The sequence below is a fragment of the Carcharhinus amblyrhynchos genome, chromosome X (genome assembly GCF_965287045.1).
Source record: "Carcharhinus amblyrhynchos chromosome X, sCarAmb.v2.hapA, whole genome shotgun sequence".
NCBI lineage: Eukaryota > Metazoa > Chordata > Chondrichthyes > Carcharhiniformes > Carcharhinidae > Carcharhinus > Carcharhinus amblyrhynchos.
In genome coordinates, this window is record NC_137359.1 from 15,324,995 (window position 1) to 15,346,274 (window position 21,280).

Genomic DNA, 21,280 nt, shown 5'->3' on the forward strand with positions numbered 1-21,280 from the left:
TGCAGTCCCTCTGAGGCAATTATATCCTTCCAGAACAAACCTGTGTACTATCCTCCAGGTGTGATCCCACCAAAGCAGCAAGACTTCCTTACTCTTAAACACCAAACTCCTTGCATTAAAGGCCAACATTCCATTTACTCTCTGAATGGGCGGCATGGTGGCACAGTGGTTAGCACTGCTGCCTCACAATGTCATGGACCTGGGTTCAATTCCAGCCTTGGGTGACTGTGTGGAGTCTGCACATTCTCCTTGTGTCAGCATGGGTTTCATCCAAGTGCTCTAGTTTCCTCCAACAGTCCAAAGAGGTGTGTGGGTTAGGTGGATTGGCCATGCTAAATTGTCTCTTAGTGTCCCAAGATGTGTAAATTAGATGGATTAGTTATGCCCCTTAATGTCCAAAGATGTGTAGGTTAGGTGGATTGGCCATGCTAAATTGCCCCTTAGTGTCCAAAGAAGTGCTAGTTAGAGGGATTAGTGGGATAAATGCGTGGGGTTATAGGGATAGGGCAGAGCGTGGGCCAGGGCAAGATGCACTTAGAGAGTCAGTGCAAACTTGATGGGCTGAATGGCCTCTTTCTGCATTGCTGGGATCCTATGATTCTAATCCTTGCTATAATGTGTGTGCAAGGATGCCCAAATCTCTGAATGCTGACGTTTCCCAGTCTCCAAACGTTTCCAAAAACATTCTGTTTTTTTCCATTTCAGCTTTCTCCGCATTACATTCCATCTGTCACCTTGCCACATAACCTACGTCCCTCGTTCTGTTCTGCTCTCAATCACATTTCCGCCTCACTGTGTAACATCAGAAAATGGGGAGAGATCACACTCAGCCCCTTCATCTAAATCCTTGGTATGGATTATCAGTAGCCCAGGCCATCTCTGACCTTGACCCACTCCGCGGATTCCATCCTGCCATCCGCAGAAAAATTTATTCCTACTCGCTGCCATTTCTCCATTAACCAATCCTCAAACTAGGCTAAAATATTACCAGGAATCTCATGTGCCCTAATTGTGTGCGAGCACCTCCGATGTAGCTCAATGAAAACCTTCTGAAAATCTAAATATATGACATCCACTGATTCCCCATTATCTACCCTGCTAGTGAAACCCTCAAAAGCTTAATTTAGTTATTAAACATTATTTCCCTTTCATAAAACTGTGGACTCTGTCTAATCATTTTGTGTTGTACATCTCCTGTGATTGTGTCATTGTAAGGTAACATGGGATTGCAAGGCAAAGGTGAGAAAAAGGGAAGGGGGAGCGGGGAGCCGGGGGGGGGAAGAAAGGTGAGGAAGTGACACACAAAGATACCACAGGAAGGAGCCAAAGACATGGAAGGGAGGAAGGAGGGCGAGGGAGAGAGGAAGCAGGGGGCAAGGGGAGTGGGCAAGGGTAGGTGGTGTGGGTGAGAGTGAGGGAACGAGAGAAAGGAGGAGAGAGAGGGGGATGAAAAGGAGGGAGAGAATGAGTTGTGGAGATACAGAGAAATCAGACTAAGCTGGAGCAGTGACTGGCCAGGAGGGAGTGTCCAGAATTAGCTGCTGGCGGCTGCCCTGGTGAACGGCCACCCTGGATATATACAACCCCTTCCTATTTTACCGTACAGGTGGCAATGCATGGGGTTCTTCCCCATTTGTAATGGCATCAGCAAAGAATTGTTCAAAAATCATATTATTCCAGTTCCAGACACTTGCACACAAAACAAAAAAAAAATTCAAAACCATCTGGATTCCAATTGTACAATTAATCATTCGGCACAATCGGGGATCTAACCTCCCAAACATTCAGCATTTTTCTTTCTGTGACCATTCACTGAAGAAATCCACACCAAAAAGGGCTCTAAAAATATTGGGAAGAAGTGGATAGGGTGGCACAGTGGTTAGCACTGCTACCTCACAGCTCCAAGGACCCAGGTTCAATTCCCAGCTTGGGTCACTATCTGTGTGGACTCCGCACATTCTCCCCGTGTCTGCGTGGGTTTCCTCCGGGTGCTCTGGTTTCCTCCCACAGTCCAAAGATGTGCAGGTTAGGTGGATTGGCCGGGCTAAAATTCTTCTTGTTGTCCAAAGATATGTAGGTTCGGAGGACTGGCCATGCTAAATTGCCCCTTAGTGTCCACAGATATGTAGGTTAGGGTGGATTCGCCATGCTAAATTGCCCCTTAGTGTCCAAAGATGTGTAGGTTAGGGTGGATTGGCCATGCTAAATTGCCCCTTAGTGTCCAAAGATGTGTAGGTTAGGTGGATTAGGGGGTTAAATACATGGGGTTAGGACAGGTTAAGATGCTCTATTGGAAAGTCGGTGCAGACTCGATGGGCCAAATAGCCTCCTTCCGCACTATAGGAATTCTATGAATACCTCTTACAAGAACATCTCATTAAGTACAGTCACAACCGCAATAAAATATTAATAGGAACAAACAGGGTTACTTATCTGAAGGATGTATGGGTATCCAGTTAAATTATTGGCCAAATTAACTCAAAACATGTGAAACAGCGGACGTGCAGCAATTTGACATTTCTCATCTTGTATTAAATGAACAAGTTGCATCTTCAGAAAACAAAAATTAAAGACCATGCTATTGAGAGCTGAACGGCTCCAGCCCAAAAATTGCTGCTGAATATTAATCAAAACGAGCAAGGGCTAAGTGGCAATGTTGCAATGCCAGAAAATTTGCCAGTCATTCGTCTGTAATCCACCTTGGGTCAATACCAAGGCTGCTCCGGATTCTGCTGGTGAAGAACTAACACAGCGCTATATCAAATCTCTCAAGTGATATTGCATGTGAAGCAATTTCAAGATGTGTTCCTCTTAAGTACTGTCACTGTGTCGAGTCACGTGGTAATCATTCCACACACAGTAATGTGGCTGACGCTTGATTGCCCGTCTGAAACGGGTCCAGCAAGCCACTCAGTTCAGGGCAATTAGGGATGGGCAATAAATGCTGGCCCAGCCAGCAACACCCGCATCCCCATGAATGAATTTTTAAAAATCTCACCAGCAGCAATAGAACAAACAATTTGGTATGCTACTTTAGGGAGGAATGTTGGCCAAAGCATTGAGAGAACTGGCGGTGAGATGGCACAGTGGTTAGCCCTGCTGCCTCACAGCGTCAGGGACCCACATTCAATTCCAGCCTCGGGTCACTGTCTGTGTGGAGACTGCACATTCTCCCTGTGTCTGTGTGGGTTTCCTCTGGGGGCTCCTGTTTCCTCCCACACTCCAAAGATGTGTAGGTTAGGTGGATTGGCCATGCTAAATTGTTCCTTAGTGTCCAAAGATGTGTAGGTTAGGGAGATTAGCGGGGTAAGTATGTGGAGGTACAGGGATTGGGCCTGGGTAAGTTGCTCTGTCAGAGAGCACAGGGGAAGAGGGAGGGAACATGTGGGCCTTGGACATTCTTCCCGCATCTGTATAGGTTTTCTTTGGGTTATCCGGTTTCCTCCCACACTCCAAAGATGTGTTGGTTAGGTGTATTGACCATGCTAAATTCCCCTTAGTGTCCAAAGATGTGCAGGTTAGGTGGATTGGCCATGCTAAATTGTCCCTTATTGTCCAAAGATGTGCAGGTTAGGTGGATTGGCCATGCTAAATTGCCCCTTAGTGCCCAAAGATGTGTAGGTTAGGGTGGATTGGCCATGCTAAATTCCCCTTAGTGTCCAAAGATGTGCAGGTTAGGTGGATTGGCCATGCTAAATTGCCCCTTAGTGTTCAAAGATGTGCAGGTTAGGGGGATTAGCCATGCTAAATTGCCCCTTAGTGTTCAAAGATGTGCAGATTAGGTGGATTAGCAGGGTAAATATGTGGAGGTACAGGGATTGGGCCTGGGTAAGTTGCTCTGTCAGAGAGCACAGGGGAAGTAGGAGGAAGGGAACATGTGGAGCTTGCACATCCTCCCCGTGCCTGTATAGGTTTTTTTTGGGTGCTCCGGTTTCCTCCCACACTCCAAAGATGTGCAGGTTAGATGGATTGGCCATGTTAAATTGCTCCTTTGTGTCTGTCCCAAGATATGTCGGTGAGGGGAGTTAGTGGGGTAAATATGTTGGGGAGATAGGGCCTGGGTAAGATGCTCTGTCAGAGAGTCAGTGCCGATTTGATGGACCAAGTGGCCTCTGCTGCACTGTGGTGATTCACTGATTCTACGACTGTCCACTTGGCCAGCTAGGTTATAACTCAGAATGCTGTGTCACTTTCAGAATAAGACTCTCACTGTACACCACCCTTAATAGTACAATGTCGACCTCAGGGTCTGGTGGCTATCAGGAACCCATTATGAGCAATGTAAATCATACAGGAAAATACAGACTCTGAAAGATGTTTCATAAATCAGCAAAAACATTCTTGCAGGGATTTGTATAGATCTCTTTATCCAATTCTTTGCTACTGTATGCTCTGCCATACCCAAGATAAAATAAATCAAACTCATCTGTACCATACATCAGACTTCTGGAATCATACTGTCCAGAAGGGGACCATTCGGCCCATTGACTCTGCACCGACCACAATTCCACCCAGGCCTTATCTCCATAACCCCATGTATTTACCCTAGCTAACCCCTCTGACACTAAGGGGTAATAGGATGGCCAATCAACCTAACCCATACATCTTTGGAGTGTGGGAGGAAACCGGAGCACCTGGAGGAAACCCATGCAGACATGGGGAGAATGCGCAGACTCCGCACAGACAGTGATCCAAGCTGGGAATCGAACCCGAGTCCTTGGCGCTGTGAGGCAGCAGTGCTAACTACTGTGCCACCCAATTGAGTGTCAACCTGCAAGTCCTCCCAAACATGCCAATGGTTGGCGGTAAGAGCAGGAGAGACTCCTTTCCAGAGTGCATATATGAACTTGTTTTACATAAAAATCTAAACACATCAGTGTTTTCATTGGAGGATGAATATAAACTGGAGTGACAATTTTCTCAAGAGGCTAAGGAAATTTGGCTGCTACGTCTGCTACGACACTCACCATTTTTTTTTTACAGATGCGCCATAGAAAGCATCCTATCCGGAAGTGTAATAAGAACTACATAAGAACTAGGAGCAGGAGTAGGCCATCTGGCCCCTTGCTCCGCCATTCAATAAGATCATGGCTGATCTTTTTGTGGACTCAGCTCCACTTACCCGCCCGCTCACCCTTAATTCCTTTACTGTTCAAAAATTTATCTATCCTTGCCTTAAAAACATTCAATGAGGTAGCCTCAACTGGACAGGGAATTCCACAGATTCACAACCCTTTGTGTGAAGAAGTTCCTCTTCAACTCAGTCCTAAATCTGCTCCCCCTTATTTTGAGGCCATGCCCCCTAGTTCTAGTTTCGCCTGCCAGTGGAAACAACTTCCCTGCTTCTATCTTATCTATTCCCTTCATAATCTTATATGTTTCTATAAGATCCCCCCTCATTCTTCTGAATTCCAATGAGTATAGCCCCAGTCTACTCAGTCTCTCCTCATAATCCAACCCTCTCAACTCCGGAATCAACCTAGTGAATCTCCTCTGCAGTCTTGCTCCCAATGACTACAAGTACACCATCAGGCCTGCGCCTACCCCAGTTACTTTGTTTAACTAGTTTTGTCGAGGTCAAGGGTATAGACAGAAGCACTGCACTGTACCCATAAAGATTTTAGTTAATGATCAGAGTGACTGTTTTTGTTTGAAAGAAGGTCAGTTTGACTGTGACTTTTGTTGGTAGCCTTGGGGTGGGGGGCAGGAAGTGGGCAAGCTGAAGGACACTGGAGTTAGGGCAGGTTGACAGAAGGAGCTGGATAGAAGGGCAGTATGAGGGTAACATCAGGAAGGTTATGCAACAGCCAAGGAACAAGAGAAACGGCTAGCCTCAGAAATTGAAACAGTGACCAAGTCGCCTCAGAGGGAAATGAACAGTTTCAATAGGGCAAACAAAAGTGGCTTTTGAAAAATTTGCATTCATGCACAGGATGTGGGCGTCACTGGCTGGGCCAGCATTTATTGCCCATCTCTAGTTGCCTGAGGGCAGCTGAGCGTCAACCACATTGCCGTGGATCTGGAGTCACATGTAGGCCAGACCAGGTAAGGACAGCAGGTTTCCTTCCCTAAAGGACATTACTGGGTTATTCCGACAATGGTTTCATAGTCAACAGTAGATTGTTAATTCCAGATTTTTTTAAAAATTCAATTCAAATTCTGCTATCTGCCTTGGTGGGATTTGAACCCAGGTCCCAGAACATTAGCTGAGTTTCTGGATTAATAATCGAGCAATAATACCACTAGGCCATCACCTCCCCAGTTGCCTTTCAGAAGGTGGGGTGAGTTGCCTCCTTGAACTGCTGCATTCCCCAAGGTGTAGGTACGTCCACAGTGCTATTAGGGAGGGAATTCCAGGATTGTTATTGGACAGTCAGTCCGTCCATTGAGGTGTAGGTACACCCACAGTGCTGTTAGAGAGATTGTCCAATAACATTTCTGGAACTATTAGTCAGTCCATGTGGTGTAGGTACACCCACAGTGCTGTTAGAGAGGGAATTCCAGGATTCTGACCCAGTGACAGTGAAGGAACGGCCGATATATTTCCAAGTCAGGATGGTGAGTGACTTGGAGGGGAACTTGCAGGTGGTGGTGTTCCCAGGTATCTGCTGCCCTTGTCCTTCTAGATGGAAGTGATTGTGGGTTTGGAAGTGCTGTTTAAGGATCTTTGGTGAGTTGCTGCAGTGCATCTTGTAGATGGTACACACGGCTGCTACTGAGCGTCGGTGGTGGAGGGAGTGAATGTTTGTGGAGGGCAACTTCAGAAAGACATGCAGAGCATAAAAAGAAAGGGTTGCTTGAGGGTGGAAGCAGCCAGTAAGGATAGCATAAGCAAAAAAAATCCGGAGAGGGGAACTGTGGTCACAGTGGCAGGAGAGGACAGCAGATGTCAAGAAGTGGAAAGGAATGTCAGGATACATAACTATCAATAAGAGCAGATTTCATTCCGCAACAGAATCCTGCCATTATAAAGGAGTACAAATCCTATTTTCACTCGATGTTTGATCTACGTCGGCTTTCCAGTTACGTAACATTTTTATTTTAAGATCATCATCCTTTTCCAATATACCATGGCCTTGCACCACCCCCCCCCCCCCAACCTCTCCCTTATCTCTGTAATCTTCTCCAACACTCACAACCCTCTGAGACCCCTCCGCTCCTCTCGCTCTGACCTGATTTCCATCACTCCACCATTGGTGGCCATGCCTTTGGCCTTCTTGACCCAAAGCTCTACCATTCCCTCCCTCCCTCCCTTGGCACGGTGGCACAGTGGTTAGCACTGCTGCCTCACAGTACCAGAGACCCAGATTCAATTCCCGACTTGGGTGACTGTGCAAAGTGTGCACGTTCTCCCTGTGTCTGTGTGGGTTTCCTCCAGGTGTTCCGATTTCCTCCCACACTCTGGTTAGGTGGATTGGCCATGCTAAATTGTCCCTTACTGCCCAAAGATGTGCAGGTTAGGTGGATTGGCCATGCTAAATTGCCCCTTAGTGTCCAAAGATGTGCAGGTTAGGTGGATTGGCCATGCTAAATTGCCGCTTAGTATCCAAAGATGTGTAGGTTAGATGGATTGGCCATGCTAAATTGCCGCTTAGTATCCAAAGATGTGTAGATTAGGTGGATTGGCCATGCTAAATTGTCCCTTACTGCCCAAAGATGTGCAGGTTAGGTGGATTGGCCATGCTAAATTGCCGCTTAGTGTCCCCGAACAAGAGTGTGGTGACTGGAGGATTTTCGCAGCAACTTCATTGCAGTGTTAATGTCAACCTACTTGTGACACTCGAATCAATTTTAAAACCTCCCCACCTTGCTTCCCTTCTGTGAGACACACCTTAAAATGTACCTTTTCAACCAGTCATCAAACTGCCTATCCTCTGATCTGGGCTTTGCTTCATGTTTCTGTTTTGTAAGGTGCTTCCAGCCATCACGTGTTATATTCTTGATAAAAGTCTCAAGCCCCTACAATTTATTTATTGCCATGGCTGTCCGTGTGACCAGTTTCCACATTGTACTTGCAACCCCAAGCCGAATAAATCGATGGCTAAACCCGCAAACCATGTGCCGACATACATCAAATGTACCGACTTGCTACTGAAAAGCGTATCCCTTGTAAAAGAACCATCTTTCTCGTGCAACAAAATCATATTCCTCCGCACCCCTCCTCTCCCCACAAAGGAAGATATTTAACCCTCCAGCATTTTTAATTCAAAACATGCCTGTTCATCAAATAATTCTAACTGAGATGGCAGGGTCATTTTCTACTGACATACAATTGCAGAAGTGTGAATTCCCTGCCTATTTCATACAATTCTACAGTGCAGAAGGGGGCCATTCAGTCCATCAAGTCTGCACCAACCACAATCCTACTCAGGCCCTATCCCCGTCACCCCACATATTTACCCCACTTACCCCTCTCACCTAAGCCTCCTGGGACACTAAGGGGCAATTTAGCATGACCAATCTACCTAAACTGCACATCTTTGGACACTAAGGGGTAATTTAGTATGGTAAATCCACTGAACCTGCACATCTTTGGACTGTGGGAGGAAACCGGAGCACCCGAAGGAAACCCGCGCAGACATGGGGACAACATGCAAACTCCACACAGACAGTGACCAAGGCTGGGAATTGAACCCAGGTCCCTGGTGCTGTGAGGCAGCGGCGTTAACCACAGTGCCGCCCACCAGCATGTACTTAAAAAATTAAGCAAATCTATTAAGGCCTATTGACCTCTTCAAAACAACTGTCACACCTTCCCCTCTTTGCAAAAACTTTCGAATCGCAGAAACCCCTGACTTTTAGTGCAGCAAAAAGTCTGACAACACCAGGTTTTAGTCCAACCTATTTATTTGATAATATACTCACAAGCTTTCGAGGGGACTGCCTCTTCGTCAGGTGAATGGAGAGTTCTGGCCTCAGACAGAGCATATAAAGCACAGACAGTTTAGAGATTACTGATTAAAATGCGAATCCTTACACCTAACCTGCTGTTCAACACCTGAAGTGGCTGATAATGTGAGTGGAAGGAGCACTGATCACAGTTTAAAGAGATGTGTATTGTCTCCAGACAGTACAGTAAGTGAGGTTTTGCAAACCCAGGCAAGTCACGGGGGTTACAGATAGTGCGACATGAACCCAAGATCCCTGTCGTTCTTGGGTTCATGTCGCACTATCTGTAACCCCCGTGACTTGCCTGGGTTTGCAAAACCTCACTTACTGTACTGTCTGGAGACAATACACATCTCTTTCAACTGTGATCAGTGCTCCTTCCACTCACATTATCAGCCACTTCAGGTGTTGAACAGCAGGTTAGGTGTAAGGATTCGCATTTTAATCAGTAATCTCTAAACTGTCTGTGCTTTATATGCTCTGTCTGAGGCCAGAACTCTCCATTCACCTGACGAAGAGGCAGTCCCCTCGAAAGCTTGTGAGTATATTATCAAATAAATAGGTTGGACTAAAACCTGGTGTTGTCAGACTTTTTACTGTGTTTACGCCAGTCCAACGCCGGCATACCCACATCATGACTTTTAGTGCAGCCTCAGGGAAAGAATAGAGCTATCAAGGTGAGACAGACTCTTGCTGAGGAACGGAATGCTTTCCCCATTTTAAGAGCGCCTTGTCAAGCACTCTCAGTATTTCATCATAAGATACCGACTGAGGCTCCCTCCACACGCACGCAACACTGCCCCCTCAGCCCCAAGCACAGCAAGGCACCTCCCACTGCATCAACATTTTCCGATCGAAACCGGCTGCCGATTCGGTAATCTTGTGCTGTGAGGCCCATACTCATTCATAAAACTGGACTGAGACCATCCAAATATCATTCAAGGGCAATCCTACTCCAAACATCAGCTTGCTTCAAAAAAAAAATGCGTATGTATTCTGTATTTTTGCATAAATCACACAGCTAAAGTCTCACGTTGTTGAGAGGTACTGCAAAATGTGATTGGCATCATATCTACAAACATCCACTCCCTCCACCACCGACGCTCAGTAGCAGCAGTGTGTACCATCTACAAGATGCACTGCAGCAATTCACCAAAGATCCTTAGCCGGCACCTTCCAAACCCACCACCACTTCCATCTAGAAGGACAAGGACAGCAAATACCCGGGAATACCACCCCCACCCCCCCACTCTCCTCCCCCCCCACCGCAAGTCCTCCTTCAAGGCACTCGCCATTCCAACTTGGAAATACATCGGCCGTTCCTTCGCAGTCGCTGGGACAAAATCTTGGAATTCCCTCCCTAACAGCATTTTGTGGGTCACCCACAGAACATGGACTGCAGCGATTCAAGATGGCAGCTGACCACCACCTTCTCAAGGGGTAACTAGGGATGAGCAATAAACGCTGGCCAGCCAGCGATGCCCATGTCCCATGAATAAATACAAAATATGTACAAACTTCTGGGGAAAACCAGGGTCTAAGCTTTTCTTGATGGTGGCGAAGGGTTTTTTTTTTGCTCACCAGAGTAAGTATACAGAAAAAGAGAATGCTACTTAGTCACAGGATCCTAAACCCTAACAGTGGCATACTGCAATTTAATATTTGACAACATTGGATTACTAGAAAAACCAAATGATTGCTGGCTATTGTCATTCATTCAACAAAGCACAGTACAGCACAAGAGCAGGCCCTTCGGCCCTCCAAGCCTGTACCGATCACATTGTCACATCTAGGCCAACCACCTCTATCCCTCTGTTCACAGCCTGTTTATATGTCTGTCCAGATAAGTCTTAACTGTCGCTAATGTATTTGCCTCAACCACCTCTCTTGGCAGTGCATTCCAGGCCCCCACCACCCTCTGTGTAGAAAACTCCCCCCGCACATCTCCACTGAACCTTTCCCCCCTTATCTTCAACTTGTGCCCCCTTATAATTGTCATTTCTGCCCCTGGGAAAAGAAACTGTTCACCTTATCTATGCCCCTCGTAATTTTATAAACTTCTATCAAATCGCCCCCTTGGCCGCCGTCTTCCCAGGGAAACCCACATCACTCCTGGGGTTTCCAGCAACGGATCCCAGCTTATAGGCAAAGATCTGCCTCCTAATGTGTTCCTGTCCTGTAAAGCTATACACTTACAAAATCTAAACCTTCCACCAAGCAAGCGCGACTTATTTACTGATTTACCTCAATCTCTCTTCAGACTTGAGAGTGCCCTGCACCACAGTCCTTGACCCTTCACCCACAATTACCAGAATTTACCAGGCGATGTTCCCCACTTGTGTCCCTCAGAATGAACCTTCACTACAATGTTGCAGGCAGAATTCGACATAAGGCTTCATTTGCATTCCGCCAGTCGATCTCTGGTTGTTGAGACCAAAGGGAGGATTGTGTGACACGAGTGAGTGTACATGTTTCACTCTTCATATTTGCAGTGATTTGTCACTTCAGGTGAATGTGGTCCATTAAGCCGCATGGAATTTCTAAAAAATTGTTCTTTTCTTCAGAGTATTTCGGACACTGTCTGCTCTATGACTCAAGGAACATGGGGTACGGATAAAAGGTTAAGTCGCCATAGTCCCAGATGACCAATGGGCTTCTTTCTCCTTTGAGGGGGCGGGAGAGATGACCGGTGGTGATTTAATCTGAGGCAAGTCATGAATAACTGGAGCCGGTATGGGAATTGAACCCATGCCATTGGCATCACTAACCAGCCATCCAGCCAACTCAGCTAATCGTCCGCCACCCCCTCCCGGACAATATACCCCCCCAACAATAATGTTACAAGGCATCTTATTGGATCAAAGAAAAAGAAAATAGTAATTCCAAGGTCAAAAGGGCATCTTTCCAGCCTTCCCCTTCCACTTTCATGCTTTCCAAACTCCATTTCTGGGGCCTTCACAACTATGACTTGGCCTTACGTTAAGAGCCCATAGTGGCCTGGAACCGAGCTTGACAAACTGGGAGCAGTTTTGTACTGCAGCCCCACGCTTTCCAAATTCATTTTCATCTGTACCCCTTACAGCCAGCAGAGACTTTCACCCCATCGGTCTGGGATAGATTTGAACTCACGCCCAACGGTAACAGACTGCCAAAGCTTTTCAGTCAACTAAAGTTTGCCAATTGAGTCTTGACCCTGCCCCACTCGATCCGCTCAAAGAAAGATTTGAAAGTTCTCCTTACCGACCGAAGCATCATTTCTACTCCTCTGCCACATTGTTCTTAGAAAAATGACACCTTTTCGTTGGAAAAACAGCGGAACTCCCTGTTTTTACAATGGATAACCCTCAAGATCCTCACAATCCTACCCACACATCAGATTTCCTCTTGAGCCTTGGCTACCCACAGACATAACACACAGACATCCTGACCGGAAAATCTTCCAGTGGAAAAGCAAATGTGTCCCGTTGACACACTCGAAATGTGTGACAAATCTAGCCAACTTTTTCGCTAATTGACTTAACGTGGATTTCGTGGAGGTACGCGCTTGGGGGAAAAAAAACAAGGTCACCAAGTCAGAAAGGTCCAATCAACTTGACATTATGTCAAGAGGGCAAAGTTGGCAGTCTGTTAACTGAAGCTTTCAAATCCTTTCGATTCCAAACAGGACAGATGCTGCCGTTCTCCGAAGAGCCGGTTGGGGTGGGGGGGGTGGAAGAAATTGCGGGGCCTATTTGCCGAGAATTTGCCATTCGGGTAACACCAATGTTTGCTGTGGCTATTTCATGCTGATGGTCCAAAGGGAAGAGTTGGGCTTCAGGAGAAACCACTGTAACTGGAGCTCCCTTTTGGATTGCCCGCAGCGACAGTGTCGGGACAAATTCAAAAGTGGATGTAAAAGAATTGAAAAGAACGTACAATTTTTACAGGCAGTGTGACAAAACAAAAGCTCCAGTCTTGCCCCTCTTAGCTCCAGTTCTTAGTTTAGCATTTTCTTTCCTCCTTTTAAATATGCCCAATCCTCTCGTTTTCCCGTCGCAGAACTACAATTTCAAGGCTAACTCGTTTTATTCCTGCTACCTGTAAACATAAAGACAGGGGCCACATCACCCAGTTGAAAATATATAGATTCAGAGAAGATAGGAGCAGGAGGAGGCCATTCGGCCCTTCAAGCCTGCTCCTCCATTCATCACTATCATAGCTGATCGTCCAACTCAATAGCCTAATCCTGCTTTCTCCCCATAACCTTTAACCCCATTCACCCCAAGTGCTGTATCTAGCCACCCATTCAATGTTTTGGCATCAACTACTTCCTGTGGGAATGAATTCCACAGGCTCACCGGGTGAAGGAATGTCTCCTCACCTCCGTCCTAAATGGTCTACCCCGAATCCTCAGACTGTGACCCCTGGTTCTGGACTCCCCCCCACCATCGGGAACCCCCTCCCTGCATCTACCCTGTCTCGATCTGTTAGAATTTTATAAATCTCTATGAGATCCCTCCCTCATTCGTCTGAATTCCAGCGAAAACAATCCCAACCTAGTCAATCTAGGTCAATTGAAAATAGCCAAGAACCAACATGGCTCTATCTGGCCTAGCAATTCCAGAACCTCCTGTATTGACTGGTGTGTCCCAAGACTTGGTATTTCAATGGCTGCAATATTCTCAATCATATTTCCATCACTAAACCCTCTACAGTGACCATCCACCTTCCCAAATAAGTGCCAGCTATCCTGGGCAGCGTTCCATGACTGCTGACAGAACTCACTTCCCCACCCACCCCCTCCCACCCCCTCCCCCAACCAGAAGAAACCACACGCTGAGACTTTACAATTTTATCTGTAACTGGTACCTAACTGATCACCGAAAGCAAAGCAGCGTGTGCCAGCTACGTTGGCACTCGGGCAGTGTGTAAAGCGCTTCCTGAATGGAGGTTGGTGCCGGCTGACACTGCAAATCGTGACCACACGAGGGAAAACACAACCCAAATTTTCCAAGGCATCAGAATCATAAGACTAAGATTTAGATTTAGAAACCTGAGGTCTACTTTCCCCAGCTCCCGGCCCAACCCTCCCAAGGCAAATTGATACAACTGCCAACTTTTACCCAATGGAAAACACCAAAGCTATTCTTACAACCGCATCACTGGTCCTGAGCTTAACGCCTTCCCCCTGCAAAAAAAAAAGCTAGTAACTGTGGTCCGAGGCACTCACTTTCTGATTTATATAAAAAGGGTCCAAGTCCTCCAATGGTTCAGCAATGCATTTAGGAGGAGGGTCGCCATAGATAAATGGCAAATTTCGGCCCGCTTCAAGATCGCTGTTTGGTTTGGGCTTATTTTGGTCGTCATCATCTCGGTGGCTACTGTCTTGCTTGGGGGGCTTTTTTTTCTTCTCCTCAGCAATCCGTTGTTCAATGATAGCCAGAGACTCGCGGGTAAAAAGGCGAAAGCTGTCAGGGCCTGGCGGTGCAAGCATGTGCGCTGCCATCTTTTCATCCTGCAACAATGTCTTCAATTATGTGGCCTCCAGGATGGGACAGTTCTGTCTGAATAGAAAAGCAACAAAACGGACTTTTAAAAAGAGAGGAAAGGAAAAGTAAAGCAACAAATGAATTGCTCATAGTTAGCACTAAAGCTCACCGTTAAATACTTTATCTCACAATGAGAAAACAAAACACATTCTTCTGTGTAAAATCTATAAGAAATGCCCCCAAAGTGCTGATTTGTACATGCAGTGGAATGTGGACAGAAAAAAAGTGTTGAAGTAGTCAAAAATACTTCTTAAATTTGGTCAATTATCCTTTTCTACAGCAACGTCATGTTGCAAAGATTACACAACAGCACAGTGTAATGTCCTCACACTCAGGGAAAAATAAGTGGGGTCCAGTGACATTCTAATCATTTGTCTCCACAACATACTAAATTTATACAGGCGACATTATAATGCATTTACATACACTACAAAATCATTACATTCTCCTTCTGATCAACAAATTCACGCTTGAGCTGCTTCCTTGATAGGTGTGGTCAGCCGACCTGCTGAAGATCTGCAGACTAACATTTTCTTGCCTCTCCGAACGTAGAGTTGAATTTTGGGGTCCTTTAGGGCTGGAAGGATTTGAGCGCGATTCATTCTCAAGCAGAACTCAGCCATAATTGAGATTTCAGAGTCCCACCAGACAAAGCAAGTCATTTTTGGGGTGGGGGGTTGTTATATAATCTCAGAAGCTTTGGTTAAGGCTGGGTCTATCTAGCCAGCTGGGGTTTTGCATGGCAGAGACAGAATATTGCTGGGCAAGGGGCAACCTTCTTTGAAGCAAAGCAAATCATTGATGTGTTCCTATACAGACAGCGTGTAGCCCCTCCACCTACTGCGGTATGGAGGCAATGGTAATTATAATAGCTGAAACTGGGATATTCCCTTATCATAAGTTAAGATCTTTTATTAAAGACATTGTTGAACCATTCCAATCTCTGTCCTTATTTAGGATCCCTTTCTAAATATACTAGTTGGCGGCAGTTCCAAACTCGACATACTTAACAGGACAAACCCCCGAGAGAAAATTTTAGATCTGGACTCCCAGTTTCAAAGTGGGAGCACAGTGGGTTAGCACTGCTGCCTCACAGCATCAGGGATCCAGATTCGATTCCTGGCTTGAGTCCTCTGTATGGAGTCTGCACATTCTCCCCGTGTCTGCATGGGTTTCCTCCAGCTGCTCCGGTTTCCCCCACAGTCCAAAAATGTACAGGTTAGTTGGACTGGCCATGCTAAATTGTCCCTTAGTGTCCAAAGATGAGTAGGTTAGGTGGATTGGCCATGCTAAATTGCCCCTTAGTGTCCAAAGATGAGTAGGTTAGGTAGATTGACCATGCTAAATTGCTCCTTAGCATCCAAAGATGTGCAGGTTAGGTGGATTGGCCAGGCTAAATTGCCCCTTAGTGTCCAAAGATTGTAGGTTAGGTGGATTGGCCAGGCTAAATTGCCCCTTAGTGTCCAAAGATTGTAGGTTAGGTGGATTGGCCAGGCTAAATTGCCCCTTAGTGTCCAAAGATTGTAGGTTAGGTGGATTGGCCAGGCTAAATTGTCCTTTAGTATCAGAGGGACTAGCTAGGGTGAATGCATGAGGTTATGGGGATAGGGCCTGGGTGGGATTGTGGTCGATGCAGATTCAATGGGCCGAATGGTCTCCTTCTGCACTGTGGGATTCCACGATCACATCCGTAAACCTCGCATGAGGACAGGTGACAACGCTGAGGCTGGGACGGGTGGGGTGAAGGAACACCAATAAATTAAAATAACAAAATCTAACACACTGCCCAAACAAGCGGCAGATGTAGCATTGGTCTAGAACAAGCAGCCTGGTCAACCAGGGGTAACAGAATGCAGGCACTTGGGCTAAAATGGGGGCCAGGGGAGGGGAAGGGGAAGGGGGAGGAGACTTTTGATTGTTATCCAGGGACCTACCTTCTGAATGTTGTCTTATTTCATGTTAAGACACTGGGCATTTCTTCGTGAATTCTTTTGCAATCAATAAAGCATCGATTCCGAGTTATTTCTTTATCCCAATGACTATATCAGCTATATCAGCAGGAAGTCAATCAATAATCATCACGTGGCCCAGAACAGAGGCTGCAAGCTGAAATTTAAAATGCAGTAATTCAAATGATAATATACTGGCGAACACAATGTGCATAGTCTAATACACCAGGAGTCAGAAATCTAAAAGTGTTCAAGTGCGGTGAGGGGCAGTTGCAAGGGGAAGAAGATGCCCTCATTCAAAATAGCCAGAACGCTAACAAAACCCAACGATCACACTTTGTGCTGGATTTAGCAACAGCCGTCCATTTAGCTGGCCGCGTTAGCAAAGAGAAAGGGAGAAAATGTGAATGTTGTCTCCACTGGGCTGCTGTGCAATGGATTCAGCAGATGCACAGTGTAAATAATCACGCAAATAAAAAAAACCACACCCAAAGCAAAATCCTGCAGCCAACACATTTGTACAGGTGGATGGCGGGGCGGATGATGTGTCCTTGAGGGAATCCCATCTGATGCATTCCTCCCTCGCCTACCGTACAAAATATAGTGACCCCTCCACCCCCCCCACCCCCCACCCCTGAGATTGGAAAAGGCCATTTGGCCCACATGAGTTTGGGCAGCAGGAATGAGTGTTTTTTTGAAATGTAAGATTTTTTTAATGGGGGCGGGGGTTGGCAATAAGGGAATATGGAAGTTACTTGTTGTTCGGGTAATGGAGGGGGCAATAAGGGAATATGGAAGTTACCTGTCAGGGGGTTAATAGGAAGGGGGGCAGTGAGGAATATGGGGGGTAATGGAATATGGAAGTTACATAGGAGCTAGAAGCAGGAGGAGGCCATTCAGCCCTTTGAGCCTGCTCCACCATTCATTATGATCATGGCTGATCATCAAATTCAATATTCTGATCCCCCTTCCCCCCATATCCCTCGATCCCTCAACTACTTTCTGTGGGAGTGAATTCCACACATTCCCCACCCTCTGGGTGAAGAAATTTCTCCTCACCTCAGTCCTAAAAGGTTTACCCCTTATCCTCAAACTATGACCCCTAGTTCTGGACTCCCCCCACCATCGGGAACATTCTTTCTGAATCTACCCTGTCACATCCTATTAGAAATCATAGAATCCCTACAGTGCAGAAGGAGGCCATTCGGCCCATTGAGTCTGTGCTGACTACAATCCCACCTAGGCCCTATCCCCACATATTTACCCTGCTAATCCCTCTCACCTACATGTCCCAGGACACTAAGGGGCAATTTAGTATGGCCAATGCATCTTTGGACTGTGTAAGGAAACCGGAGCACCTGGAGGAAACCCACGCAGACACGGGAGAGAACATGCAAACTCCACACAGACAGTGACTCAAGGCCAGAATTGAACCTGGGTCCCTGGGCTGTGAGGCAGCAATGCTAACTACTGTGCCACTGTGCTGCCCTGACAGAATTTCATAAGTTTCTATGAAGTTCCCTCTCACTCTTCTGAATAGGATTCTAACCAAGTTAGTCTCTCATCATATGACAGAGCTGCCATCCCAGGAATCAGCCTGGTAAACCTTCGCTGTACTCCCTCTACAGCAAGGACATCCTTCCTCAGATAAGGACACCAAAACTGCACACAATACTCCAGGTGTGGCCTCATCGATGCCCTGTACAATTGCAGTAAAACATCCCTATCCTGATACGCAAATCCTCTCGCTATGAAGGCCAACATACCATTTCCCTTCTTTATTGCCTGCTGTACCTGCACGCTTACTCTCAGCGACTGATGCACGAGGACTCCAAGGTCTCACTGAGTATCCACCTCTCTCAATTTACACCCATTCCAGTAATAATCTGTCTTCCTATTATTGCTACCAAAGTGGATAACCTCACATTTATCCACATTATACTGTATCTGTTATGTAGATACCCTCACACTCAGCCTGTCCAAATCACACTGAAGCACCTCTGCATCCTCCTCACAGCTCACTCTCCCACCCAACTTTGTATCATCCGCAAATTTGGAGATAATGCATTCAGTTCCCTCTTCCAAATCATTAATATATAATGTCAACAGTTGGGGTCCCAGCACAGATCCCTGCGGAACCCCACTAGTCACTGATTGCCAATCAGAAAAATACCCATTTATGCTAACTCTTTGCTTCCTACCAGCTAACCAGCTTCCTATCCATCTCAAGACATTACCGGCAATCCCTTATGCTTTAACTTTATATAGTGGTCCGTTGTGTGAGACCTTCTCCAAAGCCTTTTGAACGTCTAAATAAACCACATCCACTGGTTCTCCTTGATCAACTCTACCAGTTACATCCTCAGAAAATTCCAATCGATTCGTCAAGCATGATTTCCCCTTTGTAAATCCATGCTGACTTTGTCTGATTATCCCACTGCCTTCCAAATGCTGAGTTATGAAATCCTTGATAATGGATCCAGCAACTTCCCCAGTACTGACCTTAGGCTCACTGGTCTATAGTTCCCAGTTTTCTCTCTCTCTCTCCCTTTCTGAATAGCAGGATTGCATTAGTTACCCTCCAATCTGTAGGAACCAATCCAGAGTCCAAAGAATTTTGGAAAATAACCACCAATGGATCTACTATTTCCAGGGCCACTTCCTTAAGTCCTCTGGGATGAAGATTATCAGGACCCAGAGATTTATCCACCTTCAATCCCATTAATTTCCCCAAAACCATTTCTCTGCTAATGCTGATTTTCTTCAGCTCCTCACTAAAACATGTTTCTCTCAGCACTTCTGGTACATAATTCATGTCTTCCTTTGTGAAGACTGAAGCAAAGATATCCGTCGCGGGGTGGAGGGGTAATGGGGAGGAGGCAATAAGGGGATATGGAAGTTACCTGTTGGGGGGTAATGGGGAGGAGGGGGCAATAAGGGAATATGGAAGTTATCTGTAGGGGATGGGGCAATAAGGGACTATGGAAGTTATCTGTAGGGGGGAATGGGGAGGGGGCAATAAGGGCATATGGAAGTTATCTGTAGGGGATGGGGCAATAAGGGACTATGGAAGTTATCTGTAGGGGGGAATGGGGAGGGGGCAATAAGGGAATATGGAAGTTATCTGTAGGGGAGGGGGCAATAAGGGACTATGGAAGTTATCTGTAGGGGGGAATGGGGAGGAGGGGGCAATAAGGAGATATGGAAGTTATCTGTAGGGGGGAATGGGGAGGGGGCAATAAGGGCATATGGAAGTTATCTGTAGGGAGGGGGCAATAAGGAGATATGGAAGTTATCTGTAGGGGGGAATGGGGAAGGGGCAATAAGGGCATATGGAAGTTATCTGCCAGGGGAGGAGGCAGTAACGGGATATGGAAGTTATCTATGGGGGGGAAATGGGGAGGGGGCAATAAGGGAATATGGAGGTTATTTGCCGGGGAGGGAACATGGCACGTTGAATCTTTCTGGGGCAGGGGAAATTAGGCTGAGGATATGAGAATGGGCCGGAAACTGGGCGCTTGTCGCTGTTCTTTCAGCACTGCACACAGAGGTCGGGGGATTTCAGGGGCCAACGTGTGTTTGTGACAGATGAGGAAATGCCAAGGAAGGAGAGAAAAGTACATTACATTGAAATAAAAAATGAACAATTTCAAGGGGGGGGGGGGGGGGGGAAGGCAAACGATGAATAACCGTATACAGAGGCAGCAACTTGCCTACCGGGCAGTCCAATCCAGCGCTCAGACAGGCAGCGGATATAAAACGCATCTCTCTGCGTTTTTTTTGGAGGGGGAAGGGGGATGCGGGAAGGTGGAATAGGCCTATTTTAAAACTCCTCACAAGAATGCAAGACTTTATTTTACTGATCAAATCAGCCCAAAAAAAACAAATCCATTGCTAAATGGACAAAAAAGGGGGGGGGGGGGGCAGACATAATTACAATAGCTCTCACAATGCATGAACGCAAATAACTCTTCGCAAATCCCTGGAAGGGTTATATTTTATTCTCGGCTGTAAAGCAATCTGGCAAAACACCTTCTTGTGTGACGTTTTGCTTGTTTTCTGCAGCTAGACCCTGGGCCTTTTTATCCACCACCCCACCCATCCCCAAATCTATTTGCAAGCAAAAAAAAATGCTTCAGTTCATCAATAGATCCATTCGGGAAAAAAAACAAAACCCCCCCTCCCCTCTCTCTCACCCCACAAAATTAAGACTCTCCTCCAACACACACACAATCACACAGCTTGGAGTCATTCTCCAAATTCTCTGCAGAATGCATTACCTTGCTATATGACCACTCCATTCCCCTGCAACTGGTTTAAAAAATAATCTAACCCCCCCTCTCTCTCTCTCTCCAAAACACACACACACACATACCAGCCCCTGTTTTGCAATAAGCAACTCTCCATCACACAGTTAAAAAAAAAGCCAGGAATACAATATGTGTAAATCAGTTTAAAATATCTGGGGTTAGGCTCGTTGGAGAGAGAGGGAGAGAGAGAGAGAGAGAGAGAGGAGGGAGGGAGGGGGAGAGCACTGCAGTATTCAGGCATCCGGTACCTTACACGCCATATTCCTTAAGAAATCCCAGCTTGACTCACCTCTCATCAAAAGCAAAGAACAGACGCGTGTGCTTATATCATTTGGAGGAATGGACAAAAATAAAAAAATATTTTTTTTTTTTACAAAAAAAAAAAACAAACAGAAAAACACCCCCTCTCTCTCTCTCTCTCCAGCAATAGATCCGACGGTTTAACCACAATACCGCACCCGCAATAACAAATTCCACTTAAAACATCACCCAGGCACAGAGCAGGGGAAAAACTGCTCTCGGTTTGATAGAAGGGAGGGGAGGGGAGCTGGGTGGGTAGGAGGAGTAGGAGGAGTAAGGGGGGGGTGGGGGAAAGAGAGAGAGA

At 46.3% G+C, this 21,280-nt stretch overlaps 1 protein-coding gene across 1 annotated transcript in view; it reads right to left on the reverse strand.

The window, feature by feature from the left end:
- LOC145361834 (sodium channel protein type 8 subunit alpha-like) overlaps positions 1-21,280 on the reverse strand; it is a 191,579-nt gene that overhangs the window by 166,783 nt on the left and 3,516 nt on the right. Inside the window, exons 2-3 of the mRNA XM_080217785.1 lie at positions 16,352-16,523; positions 14,099-14,432 (exon numbers count right to left, since the gene is read on the reverse strand). Coding sequence (XP_080073911.1) covers positions 14,099-14,374 — 276 coding nt within the window. The 5' untranslated portion in view covers positions 14,375-14,432; positions 16,352-16,523. The remainder of the gene's footprint in view (positions 1-14,098; positions 14,433-16,351; positions 16,524-21,280) is intronic.